We start from the raw sequence: 19,602 nt of genomic DNA, 5'->3' as shown, positions 1-19,602 counted from the left end.
ATATAAATCTATGTGCTGAGTATTACAGAGATAAGACAAAATAGCCTTCACATATTCTTATAAAATGTTTTAGTAAGTAGTATTCATTAATTACCTATATGATTATTATTTATCACTAGTTCTTGCATTTTCTTAGGGTAACATCTGCCTTATTTAATTATATAACGCAAAGATGACACACCGATCAAATATATTTACTTAGGTTCCTTTAATGGTTGCGATAAGAATTTCAACTTAAACAATCAAGTATCGGTATACTAATATTAGTTCTAGTTTTATAAATCGTTATTTTGTTTTCGAGTATATTTATTACTTCCTTTTTTGTTTACAGAAATTATTGGAATTCTGGCAATGTAACTTATATGACTTTCGCATTTGTAGATACATAATTGATATAATAATTGAACATACATTTTTTCTACTTTCTGTACCTAATCTTTGCAAAGATTGATAGTACTGTTTATGTTACCGAATCCTTAACTAATTACATTTATATTACTGTTTTTTATTTTTTAATGCTCAAAGTCTATTTCAGTGCTGACTCTTATCGTTAACCAATCTTCTTAACATCTATTGTTTTACAGTATGCGTTTAAAAACTTCTGTTGCTAAAAAAATCATTACCAGTAAAGTTTCGTAACTATTGAATTGCGATTGTTTTTAATTGGGATTACCTTAAGGTAATGTTACTACGGTTAAATCGTTACCCATTCAGTATTCATAGTTTATTTGGTAATATATTCGTCCAGTTTGGCACAAAAACATAAAATGTAATGCCAAAATGTTAAAATATGTTTGATCGACATCGGTTCATTATTTGAACGGCTTTTTGTGAGTGAACTAATTTCTTTTTATTTGAGAAAGATTTTACATTTTATAATGTATTAAATATATGAAATTATGCCTAAAGCAAACTCGAAAGTGACTATCAAATAACATGTATCTATGTACATACGTAACATAAAGGGTGCACCATGTTTTTTCTTAGATATTTACAAAATATACAAGTCTATACTAACAATTATTAACAATGACAATTATTCTCCGGGAATAACATTTTTATTCTATATTAATAAAACAAAATTTTTACACGTTTTTATAGATATTAAAAATAAATAGGTTGGACCATCTATATAATATATATTTTGTTTTAAAATAAACGAACTACAGAATGATCATCTAAAAGAAGATAATATAATTTTGCCCGCAAGCCGTACAATTCTATTGAGTCAATTATTTCTTGGAAAGAAAAACATGAAATGCTTCAGGCACAATAATCTATTTATGACTATCACCATTATACAAATACTTTTTGATATTTTATTATTGTTATGAACAATTAATAAATTATTTGAATCTTCCTTAAATATTGTTTAAATTGTTCACACTATCATATTCAAAGTAACATATAAACCATTTTAGGGTACTCAGATGAAATTATACAGACTATATACAATTAGATTTTCATTTATACAGCAAAGTTAATAATGAGATATCAAAATTGTCACAAACGAGTACTATAAGAGATAAAATGGCAGCATTATTTATCATTTACAAAATCTGATTCAACTGCGTCAGCCTTTTCATGTACCTATTAACTACTAAAAATTGATAAGTAACAACAACGTAGTCACTGCGTTTCTATGAAACGTTTGCCATAACAATACAAATAATTAATTAGGCTTTTCTATCACTTCACCGTATACACACCTCATTTAAGTGTTGAATGTCTTTTACCGTACTTACACAGATTGGCACACCTATAAGTCTTTGAGACATTATGAGGTGTTCTTTTAATTTGGAATGTTTACGACAAAACTGTTTCAGCAATATTGAATGTTTGCGTTTTATCAAATCTTTGCATTCAGTTCTGTCCCTTTGTATTAAGTAACCCCTCGAAGGAGTTCGAAGCGGGGATGGTAAGGGGACTCGGCCCCTCAGCTCTGTGCTAGGGAATCCAGCGGCACCACCAGTTTTCCGTTGGAGTAGCTGAAACCAACAGAAAAAAGTAACCTAAGTTAGAACGACATTTTGAGTCACCGATAAATTAATACTGGTAAGTTTCTCTTTAAAATAGTTTTGTTTGTAGTTAATATGTAGTAATAGTAGTATTTCATAAAAGTTTGAAGTGTAAGTTTACGTGTAGATGACGTGATATAATTATAATATATAGATATAATAGTAACCTGTATGGTATAGTAGATGTTCTGGATTTAGCTCTGCTTGGCCTACAGGCTTCATCTGTAACCAAGACATTCTAACTTAAGCCATCTTCGATAAACAACAATATATTTTGTAGAATCCGACGTTTGTCTTAGCAGACTAATCGCAAAGTTCCCCTCATATCCTATCGAGAAGGCTTAATTAAGTGGTAGCGCATGCTATTGTCTCGGTTCTTGTGGAACAAAACTTATCTCTAGTCGAAGTTTGCAAAAGTAATATCTGCAATACCTTAATGAGGGAACTTTGTATCGACTTTGTTAATCGCCACTGACCCAGCCGCGATGCGCCGCTTGTTATCGACTCTTTGGTTGTTTCACAATTTTTTTCTTTTATTTAAACAGAAATATTTTACTTTTATTCTTGTGTTATGTTGTGGTATGTGATTAATGATTGTAAAACCAAAATAAAAATTACGAGGTAAGGATTATGATATCCTAATGACACTGTTAATTTAATTTTTCATGGACGCGCCTTTTCTAATTTGAGATAAAATAAAATATCTACGTATCACAATTGGAATTGAAAATTGAAATAGAAAATAGTCTATTTTTAATTTATCGGACCCTTACCATAATAATATCGCGGCTAACATCGTTGTGAGAGGCACGCATCGCATTTGACGGGCTCGGCACGCCGCTTGCCCTGAGAGCCCTGCGAGCCGGACTTACGCCGGAAAGTGTACCTAACGAGCAGACCTGTAATGCAAAACGCCGAACCGTTAACAAAATAAACAAATAAACCAAAATTAAAACAGAGCCACGGGCGCGCGTCCATCTGAAAAATGCCTATGGGCGAACGAAAGCGAGCGAAATAAAAAAAAGAGATGACACTCTCACGGTTTCCACGACATGACACCACCGGATTCATTCACATTTTATGTGAGAATAGAACTTGAGATATAACTTGTGCAATTTTTGTTCTAAAAATATATTTTGTTTGTTGTGTGATGGCAGTAAGTGAATGTTCTAAGAATGTTTTTATGTATTAAGACGTTTTATTTGAGCTAAATACAGATATGTATATTTTATTCTATATATAATTGAAGCAGCGCTTATAACACTATTATTTTTAACTTATCCATGCATAAAAAGTAGTTTAACGCTAGGGTAAAAAGAACCTTGGCTTTGAAAGTTCTTTGGTTAAGGTGTTTTATAACAACGATTAAACTTACCGGTGAGGCCAGCTTTGTTGATGCTATTAGAGCTCGAAAAGCCCGATATTTTTTTCCAAGCTTTTTTATTCCAAAACCCGCTAGTTTTCGCATCCCCGCAACTGGAACTACGCGGCGAAGGGATATCTTTAGGACATCTCAGTCCACAATCTTCTGCACCGAGTATGCGTACACCAGCACCACGCGTTCCATATGCTACGGCAGGCAAATGAGGCACTGATCCCGTCGGCTTACGTCGCAAACTACCTACATAACTTGCTCCACTGCTGCTACCGCTAAAACCACTATCTAGATCAGGAGGATTGCAACTAGCAGGTGATAATAATTCATCAGTTGGACCTACTCGGAGTAATTCCTCTATATTATCTCTATCTTCCGCCCGTTCAGAATCTGGTGACTCACATTCTGGCATTAACATTGCTTCTACGCTAAGGTTTAATTCCCCTAAAATTCGTTTATGCCTGGATTCTACACGGCGTACTTCTTCTTCAACTACACTTCTATCAAGTGAGACCAATGATTGCCTAGGTACATATCTATGTTTTGGACATGTCCTTGAGCCATCTGTAATTTCTTCATAGATATTTTCTTCTGTTCCATATCTTGTAACATAATTATGACGAGCAGACCGATCTTTAGGAATGCCACCACGTCCTCTTTGGCGATTTGTTTTTCTCGATGAAGAAGGCATCGATAAATGATGATCATAATAGGCATACGAATAGTCCACAGGTTCAAATCTTTCCATAGTTGCTGCAATATTGCTTCTATTCCAAGTTTGTGGAGGCGGTTCTCTAGATAAATTGACAGCAGCAAGTCTCGCCGGTAAAATTTCATCCAAATCTCGAGCACATCGTTCATCCAGCGACTGTGCACCATCATCTTCTTCTCGTCTATGTTTTCTATGGGGTCTTCGGGAAGTTTGAGACCGTGGATAAGGTCGATCACAATCTGAGCCGTGTCCATGATTATAATCTGGTGTATGACTTCGATTATAGTCTACAGGACGATGTTTACAATCAATAGTGTGATGATAATCTGAAGTGCGCCTAAGACTATAACTTGAATTGCCTTCATAGTCAGATCTGTCATAAGAAGGACTATCGTCAGCGTTGCTGGTATGCGCATGAGGGCAGTCGGCTGCGATGCCTGATTCTGATGAAGGATAATCGTGAACTTCGGCAGTCGTAAGAACACGGTCGTCTGGCCGTGCTGGTTCTGAGGTTGCGTGGCGGTGATGAGGGCGAGGTCGCGTCGTTTCGCGACAACTTGCAAAAGTTCTTTGCAGTGATGGTGTCGGGTAACGTACGCAATGTGAGTCGTACACCGCCTCCCCCGCCTCGTCGGGGCTTGGCGGCGCGCTTCGTGATTCCATGGCTCATCCTCTCATTGCCAATTAGAACCTGCAAAAAAGAAATTTTGTATAAGTTTATATTATCCACATAGCGAATTAAATCTAATTTACTTTGGTGCTGCGTACATGTTTACATAAAAATATTAATATACGATTTTATTATTGTGTCGCCGATATTGTGTATGAAATATTTTACTTTTAATAAAGGCCCGTGACCGGAGCGCAGTGCTGAGGCCGAGGGCAATGAATCCGAAATTACATGCTCCGTGATAAGGGTAGGGTAAGTAGCGATCAACACAGCAACCAACGTCGATATATCATCATCAGTCGCTGGGTTATAAATCGGTAGACGGGATTTCACACCATGTTTACATTTTATACACGCAACGGATTTGAAAAACGATAGTGCTGTGTCTTAGATAAGTAACATTATATATCTATGTATATATATATATATATCGCTCGGAAGATAAAAAAGTTACGACGGATATTTATTTATGTTGTTAAATATCTCTGTACAATTTACATACTTGTAATGAGAATATCCAAGTTTACATCGAAGAAGCATGTCCATTTCGACTAATGAGTAACCATTTTTTGCGGTTTGAACTTATGTATTCTGTCATAAGAACGGTTGTTTAATTTCTAATGTCGGATTTCTATTTTACTATTTCTGTGATTTAGGATTTTTATTTGCATATTATATTTTTTGTCACAATATGCTACCAAACCAAAAATATTATCAATCCTAATAATAATTATACCAAAGGATTACAAAAAGAATCACCGAAATCTAATTTGTTAACGATACACAACACATAAAAAAGATTTTAAAATCTTTAAAAAAATACTTTTGAAATATATACCTATAAGTCTTTTTATTATACTTTATCTATTGATTTCATAAAGAGAGTAAATTGCACACTGATCATATTTGCATGAAAAATGGATTACTACACCCCGCTATAAATTATTTCCGCTCCATAAAATGTGACCTTATTTACATATGCCTAATGCGAATATTGAATACGTAGCATTCACTACATGATAAATAGTGAGAATAGTACAATTTTAAATATTATAAATAATTTAATTTGAAAAGGTTCGTAAGAAGAATCGAAGGCAAGTATAATACAATTTTTTAATACGCAGGTGTCATATTCGTACTATTTAAATCAGTATTTCATTTAATACGCCGTCACTTTCTATTCTAAACGGATAGTAAAGAACATCTAATATAAAATGTTTCATATTTTTTTATAAATGATATATTTGCAATACAGGACTTAACGATAAATAAAGATAACGAAAAATATCAATTCGGATTGCGTACGTTAAAACAGTTAAACAAGAATTGTTTAACTGATAACTGTTTTATCCCGAATAAATATCGCTGGACAAAACCAGCACGATTGTTAAAAAAAATCCAATAGTCCAATTTTGTTGCGGATCCCCTTAAAGTAGATACAGATTCCAGACCAATTTATTACGATAACGATAAGTGTCCGTGAACTAGTGTCGCAACTGTCGCAAGGGCGTCTGTACCCTACCGTTGTCATGGCAACGTCCCGATCCCGCGGTTTTATCGTTGCGCTTCCGCCCGATATTCCTTGCATCTAAATCATCATCAGCGCTGGGAAGCCGCTCGTAAAGCGCCCGTTGACCGTCCGGCCGTGGCTATAATTTGTTATGCCCCGGATTGCCCACTACTGCCCGTCATGGCCTATCTTTCCCGCTAGTCTTGGAATCTCGTCTCTATTGTGTATGTCACTGTTAAGGCGACTCGCATCCTTGTCGCAATCTCTGTGTATTTGGGGGAAATTCGTAATGGCCTTTTGTTAGATCGCGCCGCTCGTTTGGTTTTTTGATAAACATTTCATGGTATACAACGGCAGATTGCTATAATAATATGTCGGTGATGTCTTGTTTCTCTTGTGTATGGGTTATCAAATGTATCTTTCGAATTGCTTGCAGGGTAATGATAGCGTTCATTATCTTTAATTGGTCAAACACTATTATCTTGTATTTAACTTTTATGAAGGCTTATTTAAATAAAATAATAAGGTAAATATTTATACATTCTAATCAGTGCATTTTCTTTTAGCTTTTTTATAATTTTGATTAGATTATTTATAATATGCAGTCGGTGTTCAGTATATCTACATATTTGTAGCTTAATTATTTCATGCTTATAAAGTTACTATTATTAGTGATGTCAATACCTACAATAGTATTCATTAGTTTTAGGTATTGTATCTTTGACTTTCATTAGTATAAAAAAATATGCAGATTCCTTATTAAAGCCAATCAGAACAATAAATACAACAATGTACTACATAACTGAAGGAAACATTGCAAATTAAACGATATTTGAAGTTATAACAACAAAAAGCGATAGCATTCTTTCATACGGCACATGATATCAGCACATTTTTCGTCCCCTATCTGTATTCCCTTCCGTTATACAGTTCGAATACATTATGAGGGTGTAAAAATCACGCGACGTTTCCTAATGCCAACGTAATTGCAATGAAATTTATAACACGTTTTTAATACTAATTTAATATGGCACAGGGTTCAGGCATTTAGGGTTGAACCCATTCACTTAAAATCAACTGAAAGAAGAAAAACTCTCTTTTTATATCACAGTAAGTGAGTTGTTACATAACATATAATAGAAATATTACCGTCTTCGGAATTGAAAAATATTTAAATACGGAAATTCTTAAATCGACTGTAGTTCTTATGTTATGCGATATCTTTGCCGATAACAATATGAATGATTATTATCTTACCATAGGTATAAATGAAATTGGTTTTATTTGGAAAAAATTGAAAACAATCTAAAGACATAGCTATTTTCTTGTTTATATTTAAACTTCACTTAGCAGATTCGCCCAGATTGCGCCTTCCTTTGTTTCTCGAATTAATTTTTATATTTTATATTGTGTTTTTATGTCCATAGTGAAAAGTTAGTAAAAGATTTAAGTTATTCATTTAATTCATCCTATATTTTCCGTTGGTGAGTAAGAATGCTATTTCCATCAGGCTACTAATATTGTAAATATATAATAAGTTCTCAATTCCAGCATTTTTGGTATAAGAAGGCAGTGTTTACACATCGTTCTTCCAGACTTTAGTCGGTAGTCTTCCTCACTGTAGTGCTGTTGTTTGACTATCATCTGTTAAACAGCTTTGCTGTCGACCAACGGTTCAGCAATATTTACCACTATGCAAATAATAAGTGAGTATGTATTACATTTTGTAAAATATTTTTCAACCTTTAAAAAGCATTAAACTATACTCAATTCTTGAGGTTACATTTACATAATGTGTGAGATATCAGTTTTCGATTTTTGAAAGATTAGTGTACCCTTTAATTGTTTATAGGGCATAGTTGCTACTTTCTATCAGGTTGATTTTCAGATTGTCATTATTTGGCCCCGATTACATAGAACACATATAAAATATATGTGTTTTATGTAATCGTAAATACTTCATCTACATCACAAATGTTCCAGATATCAAAATTCATGTAACGCATCTACGTGCGGAATAATAGCAATATACCCTACGTTATCACGCCATTATAAATAATCATCATCCATCATGAGGCGATAAAATAATAAGTGTTCCCATTTTCTATGCACCCCTCGTGTCCATTCATTACGTGTAATAGGTTTTTTTTATACTACTGTGGTGTGGTCACATGTGTTCTACAGCTTCTAAGTAATTGGTGATAGAATATAAAAAGTATTTGCTAATGAATTGCGTATATGTTATTCTAGTTAGGGCAGGCGGAGTCATTATTGATTGATTGTTGTATATCAATAAGATTTCTGTACATCGTTCGTATATTTATTATTAAATTATAGGTTTAGTATTTGAATAGAAACAAATTAATGGGCTTCTAAAAGGTAGTATTGTGAAAAAATGTATCGAAAACGTTATTAATATAAGAAACAGTTTGCTATTAATGTAGTTATCTAAACAGGTTTCAGATTTATGAATGTACATAGATACTTAAATATAGCAAATGGAGTGAATCATATTTTGGATAGTAAATCACCCACATATTTTATTGTAGTAGCAATAATGGAACATAATGGTGTATTTATTATCTGAAGTTATAAAGGAACTAAATATTTTTAAGAATTTTAAACTATGTATATATACGCCTACCCTCGATCCCGCTTTCAATTGTTACCCCCCTCCTCCCGTCCCAAACGCCTTTGCCAGAACCACTCGAGGAATCTGAAGCTTCCTAGCAGTAGAACTCAGTTTATGGGTAATTCCTTTTAGTTTCGTGCTGCTCAGCTATGGAATAATCTCCATTTGGAGATTCAATTTGTCCATTTAGTGGTTCTTTTAAGAAAAAGTTAAAATCGTACTACCTTTCTACTGCTATATAAATAGTGTCATCATTGTATATATATATATCTTTGTAGTATTTATTGTTTGATTTAGTATATATTTATGTTGTTTATTATATATTTATTATAAATGTAATTTTGTTTAGGTATTCAAGTACATATATGTATCTTTATGTATATTGTATTAGTATGTGTATTTTGGACATTATATTTTTATGTTTAGTTTTAATTATTTATGACATTTTTATTAAATTATTATTTAAACATTTTGACCCACTCAACACTTCCTATGTCACGCTCTATTGGGTTGACTGGAAGAGATATCTTTTAGAGATAAGTCCTCCTTTGTTAACATTAGTTGTAATTAATATACTTACAAATGTATTTAAGTGCAATAAAGAATATTTATTATATATATACTGAAAACACTAAGCGAAAATATACTTGTTCGCTTTTCTGATGACTAATCGTTGTGATAATAAAAATAAAATAAAACTGGAAATAGATATTGTATATATCAAAATAATTAGTCATATTTTTTAGCTTGGTAAATAACACATTTAGTACTACGAATAAAATATTAATCTTATAGATACTACCTACTGATTTATTCATTACAAAGTTGCCTATGAAGAATTGTTTGTAATAAATTGATGACAGAGGCGAAAGTTTCTGAATTTGCTACTTGGAATCGTTACGGGAAATGTTATTTCTGTCCGTAGAAGCCATACCGCAATACTCGAAGTGGCTACACGTTGAATGGTCTTTGAAGACGTTTTTTTATTTTATAGCTCGCAGCTTTGTTTATAGAATATTTATGATTCTGCACCTTTGAATTAGTAATCTGCAATTATGGCAGTATGTAGATAGGATATTTTTTGGTAATTAGAAAGTCAAACTGCCTATCACCCACCTCCTCATACAAACCCTCCCTATGGTAAATGGTTACCGTCGTCTATATATATGAACAGCACCACGAACAATGTCGCCATTTATCACCCAACTACTATGACGTCATACCTCGTATACAGTATTTCACTGTCCTTTAAATGAAATACAGATAAAGCAAGCTGCTTGGTGACTGTAATAGGTGATACTGATATATAGACTGACCCACGCAGACTTTGCATATATAGTCTGCCTCAGTAAATTCTTACAGACATATGAAAGTAAACTGATAACATATGAATAAACTTTGATTTACCAGTGCATTTGAAACCTATCGAATTATTATTGTATAATTCTCATACAATAATTAAACAACAATTTATACATCTATTTCTAACACCCCAAAAATCTTTACCAAGTACAAAAATAATGGTATCGATGAAAACGACAAAAATATAAGTGATAAAAAAGGATAAAAATAACAAATACAATTTGACGTAACTATTATTATATCATAACATTTCAAGCGGGCCAATATTTTCTATATATGTTATATTATATTAGATGTTTTAGAAGCCTAAATATAAATATTCAGTGTTTGATGCACACTCGATGGATGGATTGGTCCCCCAGATGCATATAATAAAAAGGAAATTACTTACATAGCCAATATCTGTTTAACTTTTTATATAATTAATTCCCCTTACCGTACTCGTACTTTGGAGACTATCCAATCAATTACGAAATATCGGAGACAGAATATTTACGAATAAAGTATTAATTACTTCAAAGGATTCCCTTTTATGTTTTATACACTTACCCGGCGTTCGTTAAATGTTACTGATTTCAAAGTGATATAAAATGGGACGTCCTTTATAATTGGGATAAATAGTAACAAGATTAACTCTTCAACAATTTTAAATACGGCATATAAAATGTAATAAATGACCTTAAAAGAAATAAAGGATAAAATATATTTTTATTTTTTATTGAACAATATATCATGTACAGAAGACGAGCTTGAGTATGGAATTCTCTACTACATAGCTAACCTTTTGGGTATAAACAGAAAGGGTTATGGGGTAGATTGACGAAAACAGTGATAAAATGATTAATATGCGTAAATAACTATACCAGATAAATATATATTTAATTATTATGAAGATATAATAATACCACAGATAACATAATTGATAATACTGTACTGTGTAAATAATTGTCACGTAAAATTATCATTCCTCACCTTTAAACTAATTTCAGTTATGAACTAACTTTACACTGAGGCATAACTGTTGAGAAGGGAGGCTATTCGTTTCTAATGTGATCTTAGCCTTACACCGAATGTTAATGACTCACCCCAAGGGAGACTACGTGAAGTATACAATGTGTTGTGAAATCATATGCGTCGACAACAATAAATCCTGTTACAACTTCTGATGTACTGATCATTGTGTTCTTTGATGTAATTTAAATGTGTGATTGTCTAACTTTACTACGCAAACGTAAGAACAAGTATTGACATACGAGTATGTAATTATACTTGTATTTGATATCTTGACACTTGCCGATCTCGGTGGTCTAGTGGTTTAGAACACATCTTGCTTTCCGATGAAAATTTTTTTTCAGATGAAATTGTTTTTAAGACTGTTTGTAATTGAACTGGTTAAGACTGGTCGTTTTCTACCAATATATCAAATATATGCCTTTATGTATCTTTTATGTTTTTACAAAAAAATATTAAGTATTAATGACAGTTGTTCAGTACTCAGAGTAGTAGATTTCCTTAGTTTGCAACTGGATGTCGCTGTGTGAATTGTGTTGTTCTGGGATATTTATTGTTATTTGTATCATTTTATTAAAACGTTAATATGCAACCCCAGTATTGGAATCGATATCACAGCAGAAGACGGTCAATAATCACCACCTATGCGATTTTGACATTGACTTTAGGGACGTCTCTGTAGACGCCCCATATACTTATACTTGCAGAGACTTTCAACAAAGTCGTCTAGATATACCATTTTTGCTCTCATTAATTAACTGCCTAGTATAAGTAATACTTTGCTTGCATGCAAATGCAAATTTTTCCATACCAAAAGCGATAAATACACTTAGAGCAATAAAGTATGTTTTTAATTTTAAAATAAACGTGGCACTGAAATAACTGAGGGAGGGTTGATATATATGGCAGAGAAATTAGTGTGGGCGGTATACGAAGACCTAATTCTTTATTTATTTAGTTCCCAGGAAACGAAGGTTATAAAATATAACCCCTGTTATATTCTATCAAAGTTTATTATATAATTTCGTGGGCTACGATGTTTATTAGATGTGATAGTGACGGTAACTCTTTTTATCCATGTGATAAAATCGTTGTGGCCGCCAATCTTATTGATATTCCAAGTCTTATAAAAAATATGAGTCTGTCCTGTCTTTTTCTTTGTTATTAAAGAAAGTATATTATTATGTATTACTATTGTTATTCTACAATTCCTGTATTGATGGAAATAATAATGATAAAGGTGAATATAATTCTCGAGGTTGTACGGAATCCATACTTCTATATTAATTTCTATGGGAGACGGTGACTATTATTCAATAGTCTCTATATATAATAATTTAATATTAGTATAGAATAGGGGTATAATATTGATGTTCGAGGAAATATCTGGTATCACAAATGATAGTTATATTTTCTGCAACAATTTTATCTCTTTGAGTATTTGTACGGTATTTTTATTTGATTCTTTTGTGTTGAAAGTTCGGATACTAGACTTATTGAAAAGATTTGTTATTATTATATCGAAATGTATTTATTTAAATATCCCCTTTGATGGTATCATCAAAGGGGATATTTAAATAAATACGATTACGACAAAGATTATTATTTCTCCAGGGAAAACTGTATAGTTTTCCCTGGAGAAATAATAATCTTTCTTCGCGACGCTCGCATGTATGTTCGTTTCTTGCAGCGCATTCAGGGTAAAAACAAATATATAAAATAAGAAAATATATTTTGTGATGTAACTACAAATAATGTTTCGGTTGAAAGGGATCGTATTGTTTATTGTAAAGCAGTACGCAACAGTATATTATTTTATATAACATATAAAAATGTTAAAATGTTATTACATTTTAACATTTTTTGATAGTTTTAAGTATACTGTTAATCTTGGAAATACCTATTTGTAATATAGATATAGTAGTATCTAATTTAAGTTTATTAGGCAAATATATATATCTACTATATTCCATTACATAAAAAATATTGCTTTACAAATAATTGTTGAAAAAATATTTATTGATTATTTCCTAACTTTACCGAACGTAGGTATACCGGATGAAGGTCGGACCAACATTTTATTGAAATGTCAACGTAAACATCTCATTACTTCGGTTAAATGTGTATCTAATAAAACACCACTAAAATTGAGGACAATCCTAAGTGAAAATTTGCCGCCAGCTCCAAGAAAACGACCCGGCGAATTGGCTACCAGCCTATAAAACGTAATGTCACATTCATTTGCAATTCAAGAGTCCTCAGCCTGTATTATGCCTAATAAAATTTACATATTTAAATTAAACTGCGAAATAACAAGATACTGAAACCATCACGCCGCCTAGATTACCCGGACGCTTCTTTACACATTTCATTATAATATGATTACATATAGATTACGACATTAATTAAAAAAGGACACGATATAAACAAAATTTAGGCCACTCCTCCAACACGGCCGTGCACCGTTATGGAAGATAATTACTTCTTACCCAAGTTCCTGGTCCAGACCGTCCGGATGGGTGCAGACTTGGAAATTATATAATTTTCACAAGTATTCCGTTGCAATAACTACAAGCAATTAGGAATTAATTTGCATCTTGTTACATAAATAGCTTTTGTTAAAGTTTATTACCCGACCCGAGGAGCTTCAACATTTTCTTGAAGTAACTAAAAGATTAATAAAATTGATGTCATGAGATGATCTGCCTTATTTTATTGTGTTAATCACAACATTTTCAAAACAGTTGCCTACTTCACAAATTCAGAGAAGCGTGTAAATTTAAAATAACCTTTATACTGTATTGACTTTTAATTTCCGTATCAAAAGGACCGAATGCGACATAAAATTCGTGATCAACTTGTCGCAAAGGTATTTGTTTGAACGGTTATCCAAAAATGACATACAAATATAAACAGAATTATTCGTTTGGCGACCGAATGAGAGACAGTATTGGTATTCATTCACTGATAAAGGAAATATTGGCAAACAGATATGAGCATACATTACGGGAACGAAACGACCTTTGACATCAATCAGTCTGTGCAGTATGATAATGTCGCTCTGAAAGGGGGTAGATAGCGATGTTTGTCTGACACATTCATCGTGCATGGAACACTCATTTGCCACCTGTAACATAGTAGCGTAAGCATTTAATAATTATAATATACGTATAAATAACATATAGACGGCCTCGGTGGTCGCTATTTAATAGCCCGCTTTACATCCGATTGTCGCGGGTTCGATTCCTCGTACGGCACAAACATTTGTATTTATCAGTATGATTGTTTGTATCAGTCTGGCTGTTTTCTATGTATAATATGTATTTACGAAAAAAATCTATGTATTTGTATCAGTTAACTAGTACCCATAACACGAGCTCAGTTAACTTGGGTCTAGATGGCGCTGTGTGAATTGTCCTGAGATTATTATTATTATACTGTCACGTCTATTATTCTAGATGGCGTAGTGCATTGGAAACGTTTGATGTCTTAGTGAACTCAGCACTCACATGCCCACATTTCGCTGGGTATATTTGAATGTGGTATACATTGGCATTTAGCGCGGTAGGGGGCGAGCCTACCAAACTTTATAAATAATAATTAATATTTGTGTTTATCCCCTATACATTTCTAAACCATTTAATCAACAATGATGAAACTTTGATGAGTTTCTCTGAATACATCATTGAACGTTCTCTGTCTATATTAATCCTTTATGCATTTTATATTCATATAAATAAATATAATAATTATTAATTAAATTACTCATTAATGAATAATAATAAAACATAATTGAGATTTCTACAATAGGATTCTGGAGAAGCCAAGGCTAGGCACAAGTGTAGGTATAAAGAAAAATGAGAAACATGGTTTTTGGTTACTTCATTTGTTTCATATAATTTAGAGGTAAGATTTTAAATGTAACCCTTATATTATTTAACTAGCTGTACACGCGACTTAGTCTTTATTTTTCTAAAATAAAAGTTGCCTAAGTTACTCATTATTACATTAGCTACCTGCCAAAAATAGTCCCGTCAAAATCGGTCTAGCCATTTGAGAGATTAGCCGGAATAAACAGACAGACAGAGAGAAATTGTAAAAAAATGTTATTTTGTTATATGTACCGTATTTATATTCAAATGCATGTAGTAAAAAACTGTTATTTCAATGTTACAAACAGACATTCCAATTTTATTTATATGTATGTATGCGCCATTTTATATTGTGATATTTATTTTTATAAGTGCTAAAACAAATTCAGATTAATTACATATTTTATGTAATTAATTACAAGCCACATTAATTAATTATCGCATAATCTCTATTACCGTAACATAAAACCAACAATACCATAAAAGCATGGTTTTTAAAGCTCATCAAACAATTTTACTAAGTTCTAACGCGTAGTAAAGCGGGCGAGGAGAATTATGAGGTGCACTCGTAAAAGACAGGTGCTAATATCCTTGTTTATGATTCAATTACGAAATGGTGTAATGGGAGGATCACCTTTATTGCACCGTTACCGTCAATATACTCGTTATATACTGCTGGCATGTTTATTTAGCCGGAAGCGTTAATTGTAAGCACACAACAATAATATATTTGAGCAAACGCAATTTCAGTTTCCTATAATTTAAAGTAAACAAAATGTTATAAATTAATTTACAAACATTTCCTCGTAATATCGCCACAATCATAAACGTATGGTTTATTATTATAGTGCTTATAAACAAATAAACGGTTTATAAATTAATTTCTGAAATTAGTTGGTCATTAATTAGTATACGAATTGTAGTTGTTAGCTAAGCATAGTTTAATCAGTTTAATTTAATAAGTTTAATAGCATAGTTTTTGGTTTAAGAACGCAAATGTAGCGATTACTTGCTCAGTGGACAAATGTATGTTTTTTTACAAGAAAAAAACAAAATAGTCGCGTAGTTCGACGTTCCACAATCTAATTTATTTTAATCGCAATAGTGGATAAAATCAATTTTATGTTTTAATATATTTATTAAATTTAAGGTCATATAATTTTACTTTACTGTGCAGATTTATATAATATAATTTATAAATATATAATATCAAAAAAATTAAAGTGGGTAATGTAATTGAGTACTAAATGTACTCAATTACATTACCCACTTTGCACAGTAATTAATCCAGGATAACCTATTTATAATATCATTGTATGTACATACTATATATTTTTATAACGCTGTTAATTAGTCAAGAATTTTTATCGTTTATGACTTCTACTGGTTTATTGCTACTACGATTTAGCTAATTTGAGTATCATTTTTCCATAGTTACGCTGTAACCATTAAAATAATTTTAAAATGTAATTAGTCTAATGCAGTCCGTGATATGAACATTTGGTTTAGAGGCAGTAAAACGTGGGCGCAGGTTTGGTCACTTAAGGTAATGTAGGGTTGCCATATATAAAGCTTTCAAGAGGAATTACATAAGAATCTGTATTATGGATTTTATCACTTAACTTTTATAATTCACCTTTAACAAAGGATAGTGGCTACATTTTGCTATAATAACTATTATGTAAATATATCCTAGATACAAAAATTACTACTACTACACTAATTTACTAATATTATTAGACCGTTTGTACTATAACATCAAATTAGATTAAGTATGATTAGGGATGTTTAATTACACAAAATATTTAATAAGTTTTATTTTTGTTTTATTATTTAAGTTAAAGTTCTTTAATGGTTAATGTTTGGATAAAACTTTGTGTTTTCCAACTTATGAATATTAGTCTGTATTAGATAGATATTAGATATTTTGAATAAATTAAGTACTAAGAAATCAAGATATCAGAGCCCCTTCACAATTCATTCCATTACAGAAGTAAAAGCGTGCAAAAGGAGCGCACTTCTAGAGCCGTGATTTATGGCGGTCCTACTAACAGCAAATGAGGGAGTGTCCAGTGACATACGATTTTACATTGCAAGTCACTGGACTAATGAATCCACTCACCTTAACGTGGGCTACGTACCTTTGTAGATAATTTAATCTATCTGCTTATTTTGACGCGTAACAAATTGTGAGCCTCAAAGGCTGTTCAAACGTCATTCTGTTGACAGGCCTTTGGTGTAATGTAAGTGAATTTAAATAGAAATTGATTTGGCACGATTAATGTACTAAGATACCGCGTGCTTAATAATAAACTGCAATAAATCGAAAATACTATTTTGTAAAATCGATCTAAAAACAAAGATTAAAACGACAATTTACTAAATTTGTTATACTTCAGTTATGCTCTCAATGTGATGTATTTATTTTTATAAAATTCATTTTAACATTGATTATCAACTAAATAGTATTCTATAGTGAGTATCTACTCTGTTTCTTTTAATAAATTGGAAGCAAATTATTGTAAAAAGAATGTAACAACTATAATTTTGTATGCATACAGATTAAATTCCTAAAGTCCAGGTTTGAGGGTGAAATATCATAAAAAAATCTATTTCTGACTATTATTGATATTCACGCCACTCTATAATAATATATTAGTCTACGTTCTTAAAGAAACAACTGTGACTATTATACTTAGAATACGAAATGTATGCTGTACTATACTATGAATAAATAACTAGTATTTCAATTTATCAGTAGGTAATATATAAAGACATTCATCTTGGGACAACTTCGAGGTTAAATATTAGTGTCTATGTCGTAACAACTTAGACTAACACGACCGCAACGGGTTTATAATTAATTATAACACTGTTTTTCATAGTCAATGAATATATACGGAACTCTGAAAACACATTATACACGAACTTTGCAAGTCATGAAAACAATCAAATGAAGCGTGTATAGAGCGGGCATATGTATGAAGTGGTTACAGGCGTAACGTAATTATGTTGCTGTGAATTTCTATGGGATTAACATGGACACTCTAATGTATTTACGTTTTCCCTAAGGGTTCAAGTTGCATATCATAGTAGGTACGAACGTTAATTTGTGGAAATGTGTCCCCATTGGGATCACTATATCGTAATCCAGAAAATTACCGTTTCCTTTTAAGTAAATAAATATTGTGTTTAAGTCTGTGGGAGCAAACATCGTTTTATTATAACACTTGAATTAGAGAGTGCCTTGACTTACAATTAGTGAAATACTACAACGACCCCAAACAAAATCTGTTTTAAATTATACTTCTAACTGTCGTTCAAGTGATTGAAACAGTGAAAATGTTGATAATATAATTATGACAAAGTACCCAAGTAATTACAATTACACAGTACCCGAGAATATACTGACAAATAACTATACGAATTAATTTACTTGAACTAAATACCGGTAAACAGTTCTATATTTTAATATAATTTGGCAAAGGCTGCCACTGTTGAAAGGACTTCATATCTGTAACATACCATACTTGCTATATTCCTATGCTTGCCAATTGGGGAACAACAAACAAACATGAACTTAGTTCAGAAAGTGTTTTCCCAATAAACAGTTTGTTCGACCCAGAACCTTAAACCACTAAATCATTCATACAGTATATTATATAGAAATACTTGAAAGTACTTCTGAACTTTGGGAAAAATACAATCCAAATATGTCACCATTTTTATGGTTATTACAGTTAAAACTTTTTTCAGTATATACCGGATCCCAAAAGTCATGATAATAAAATAATCTTTTTACAACGACGGTACCTACATTGTGTAAGATTTTTCACGTGTTTCCATTTCGGATAGCCTTAAAATTACCTAAATAATGTGCAAATGTTTTATACCTACGAAACCCTATTTATCTAGTTACTAAATTTGAAAACCATCCAAGTTATTGGGTCGAGGAAGGGCTGTGTGACGAAAATAAACATTTTATGTTGCGTACTTACTTTTCGAACACACTCGTAGATCTGCTTTTGACAAGCGTCATGATTGTAATGTGAATACATAATACTACCAGGTTTTAATGATGGTAGCCTGTTAACAATATTTATTCTACTACAAAATCCATACTTCATACTAATATTGTAAACGTAAAAGTGTCTGTTTATTAACCATAACACAACTGTACAGCTTAATGGATTTTTAAGAAGTCTCATTATCCGTATATCAAAAAGCAGTCTTTTATTTTAAAAAAACCAAACAGTGCCGCAGGTAAATATTTACATATCTAGTTGAATGTTTCGATTTTTATTACACGAATGCTGAATTAAACAATCTCTTTAACATAAAAGTTAATGTTAAATTACAATAAACTTCATGGCAGTATAGGTATGCCAATATTGTATGTAAATTTTAATATTTTGTTATCTCATATCACACGAGAATGTT

At 31.9% G+C, this 19,602-nt stretch overlaps 1 protein-coding gene across 3 annotated transcripts in view; it reads right to left on the bottom strand.

Annotated features, from left to right (window-relative positions):
* Positions 1 to 947: 947 nt before the first annotated feature.
* LOC131847310 (uncharacterized) overlaps positions 948 to 19,602 on the bottom strand; it is a 124,577-nt gene continuing 105,922 nt past the window's right edge. Inside the window, exons 3-6 of one of the 3 annotated variants that reach the window (XR_009357707.1) lie at positions 3,394 to 4,796; positions 2,792 to 2,917; positions 2,186 to 2,240; positions 1,957 to 1,988 (exon numbers count right to left, since the gene is read on the bottom strand). Coding sequence is in view for 2 of the 3 variants with exons in the window: in XM_059196855.1 (XP_059052838.1) it covers positions 1,937 to 1,988; positions 2,186 to 2,240; positions 3,394 to 4,768 (1,482 nt within the window). In the remaining variant the exon portion in view is untranslated. Of the gene's footprint in view, positions 1,989 to 2,185; positions 2,241 to 2,791; positions 2,918 to 3,393; positions 4,797 to 19,602 lie in introns of all 3 variants that reach the window. The other 2 variants (XM_059196855.1, XM_059196856.1) reach the window with 2 other exon arrangements.

This window comes from Achroia grisella, unplaced genomic scaffold (genome assembly GCF_030625045.1).
Source record: "Achroia grisella isolate CSIRO2021 unplaced genomic scaffold, CSIRO_AGI_Agris_v1 utg5201, whole genome shotgun sequence".
NCBI lineage: Eukaryota > Metazoa > Arthropoda > Insecta > Lepidoptera > Pyralidae > Achroia > Achroia grisella.
Note: the sequence above shows the minus strand (reverse complement) of the source record. Positions and strands in the feature narration are given on the sequence as shown.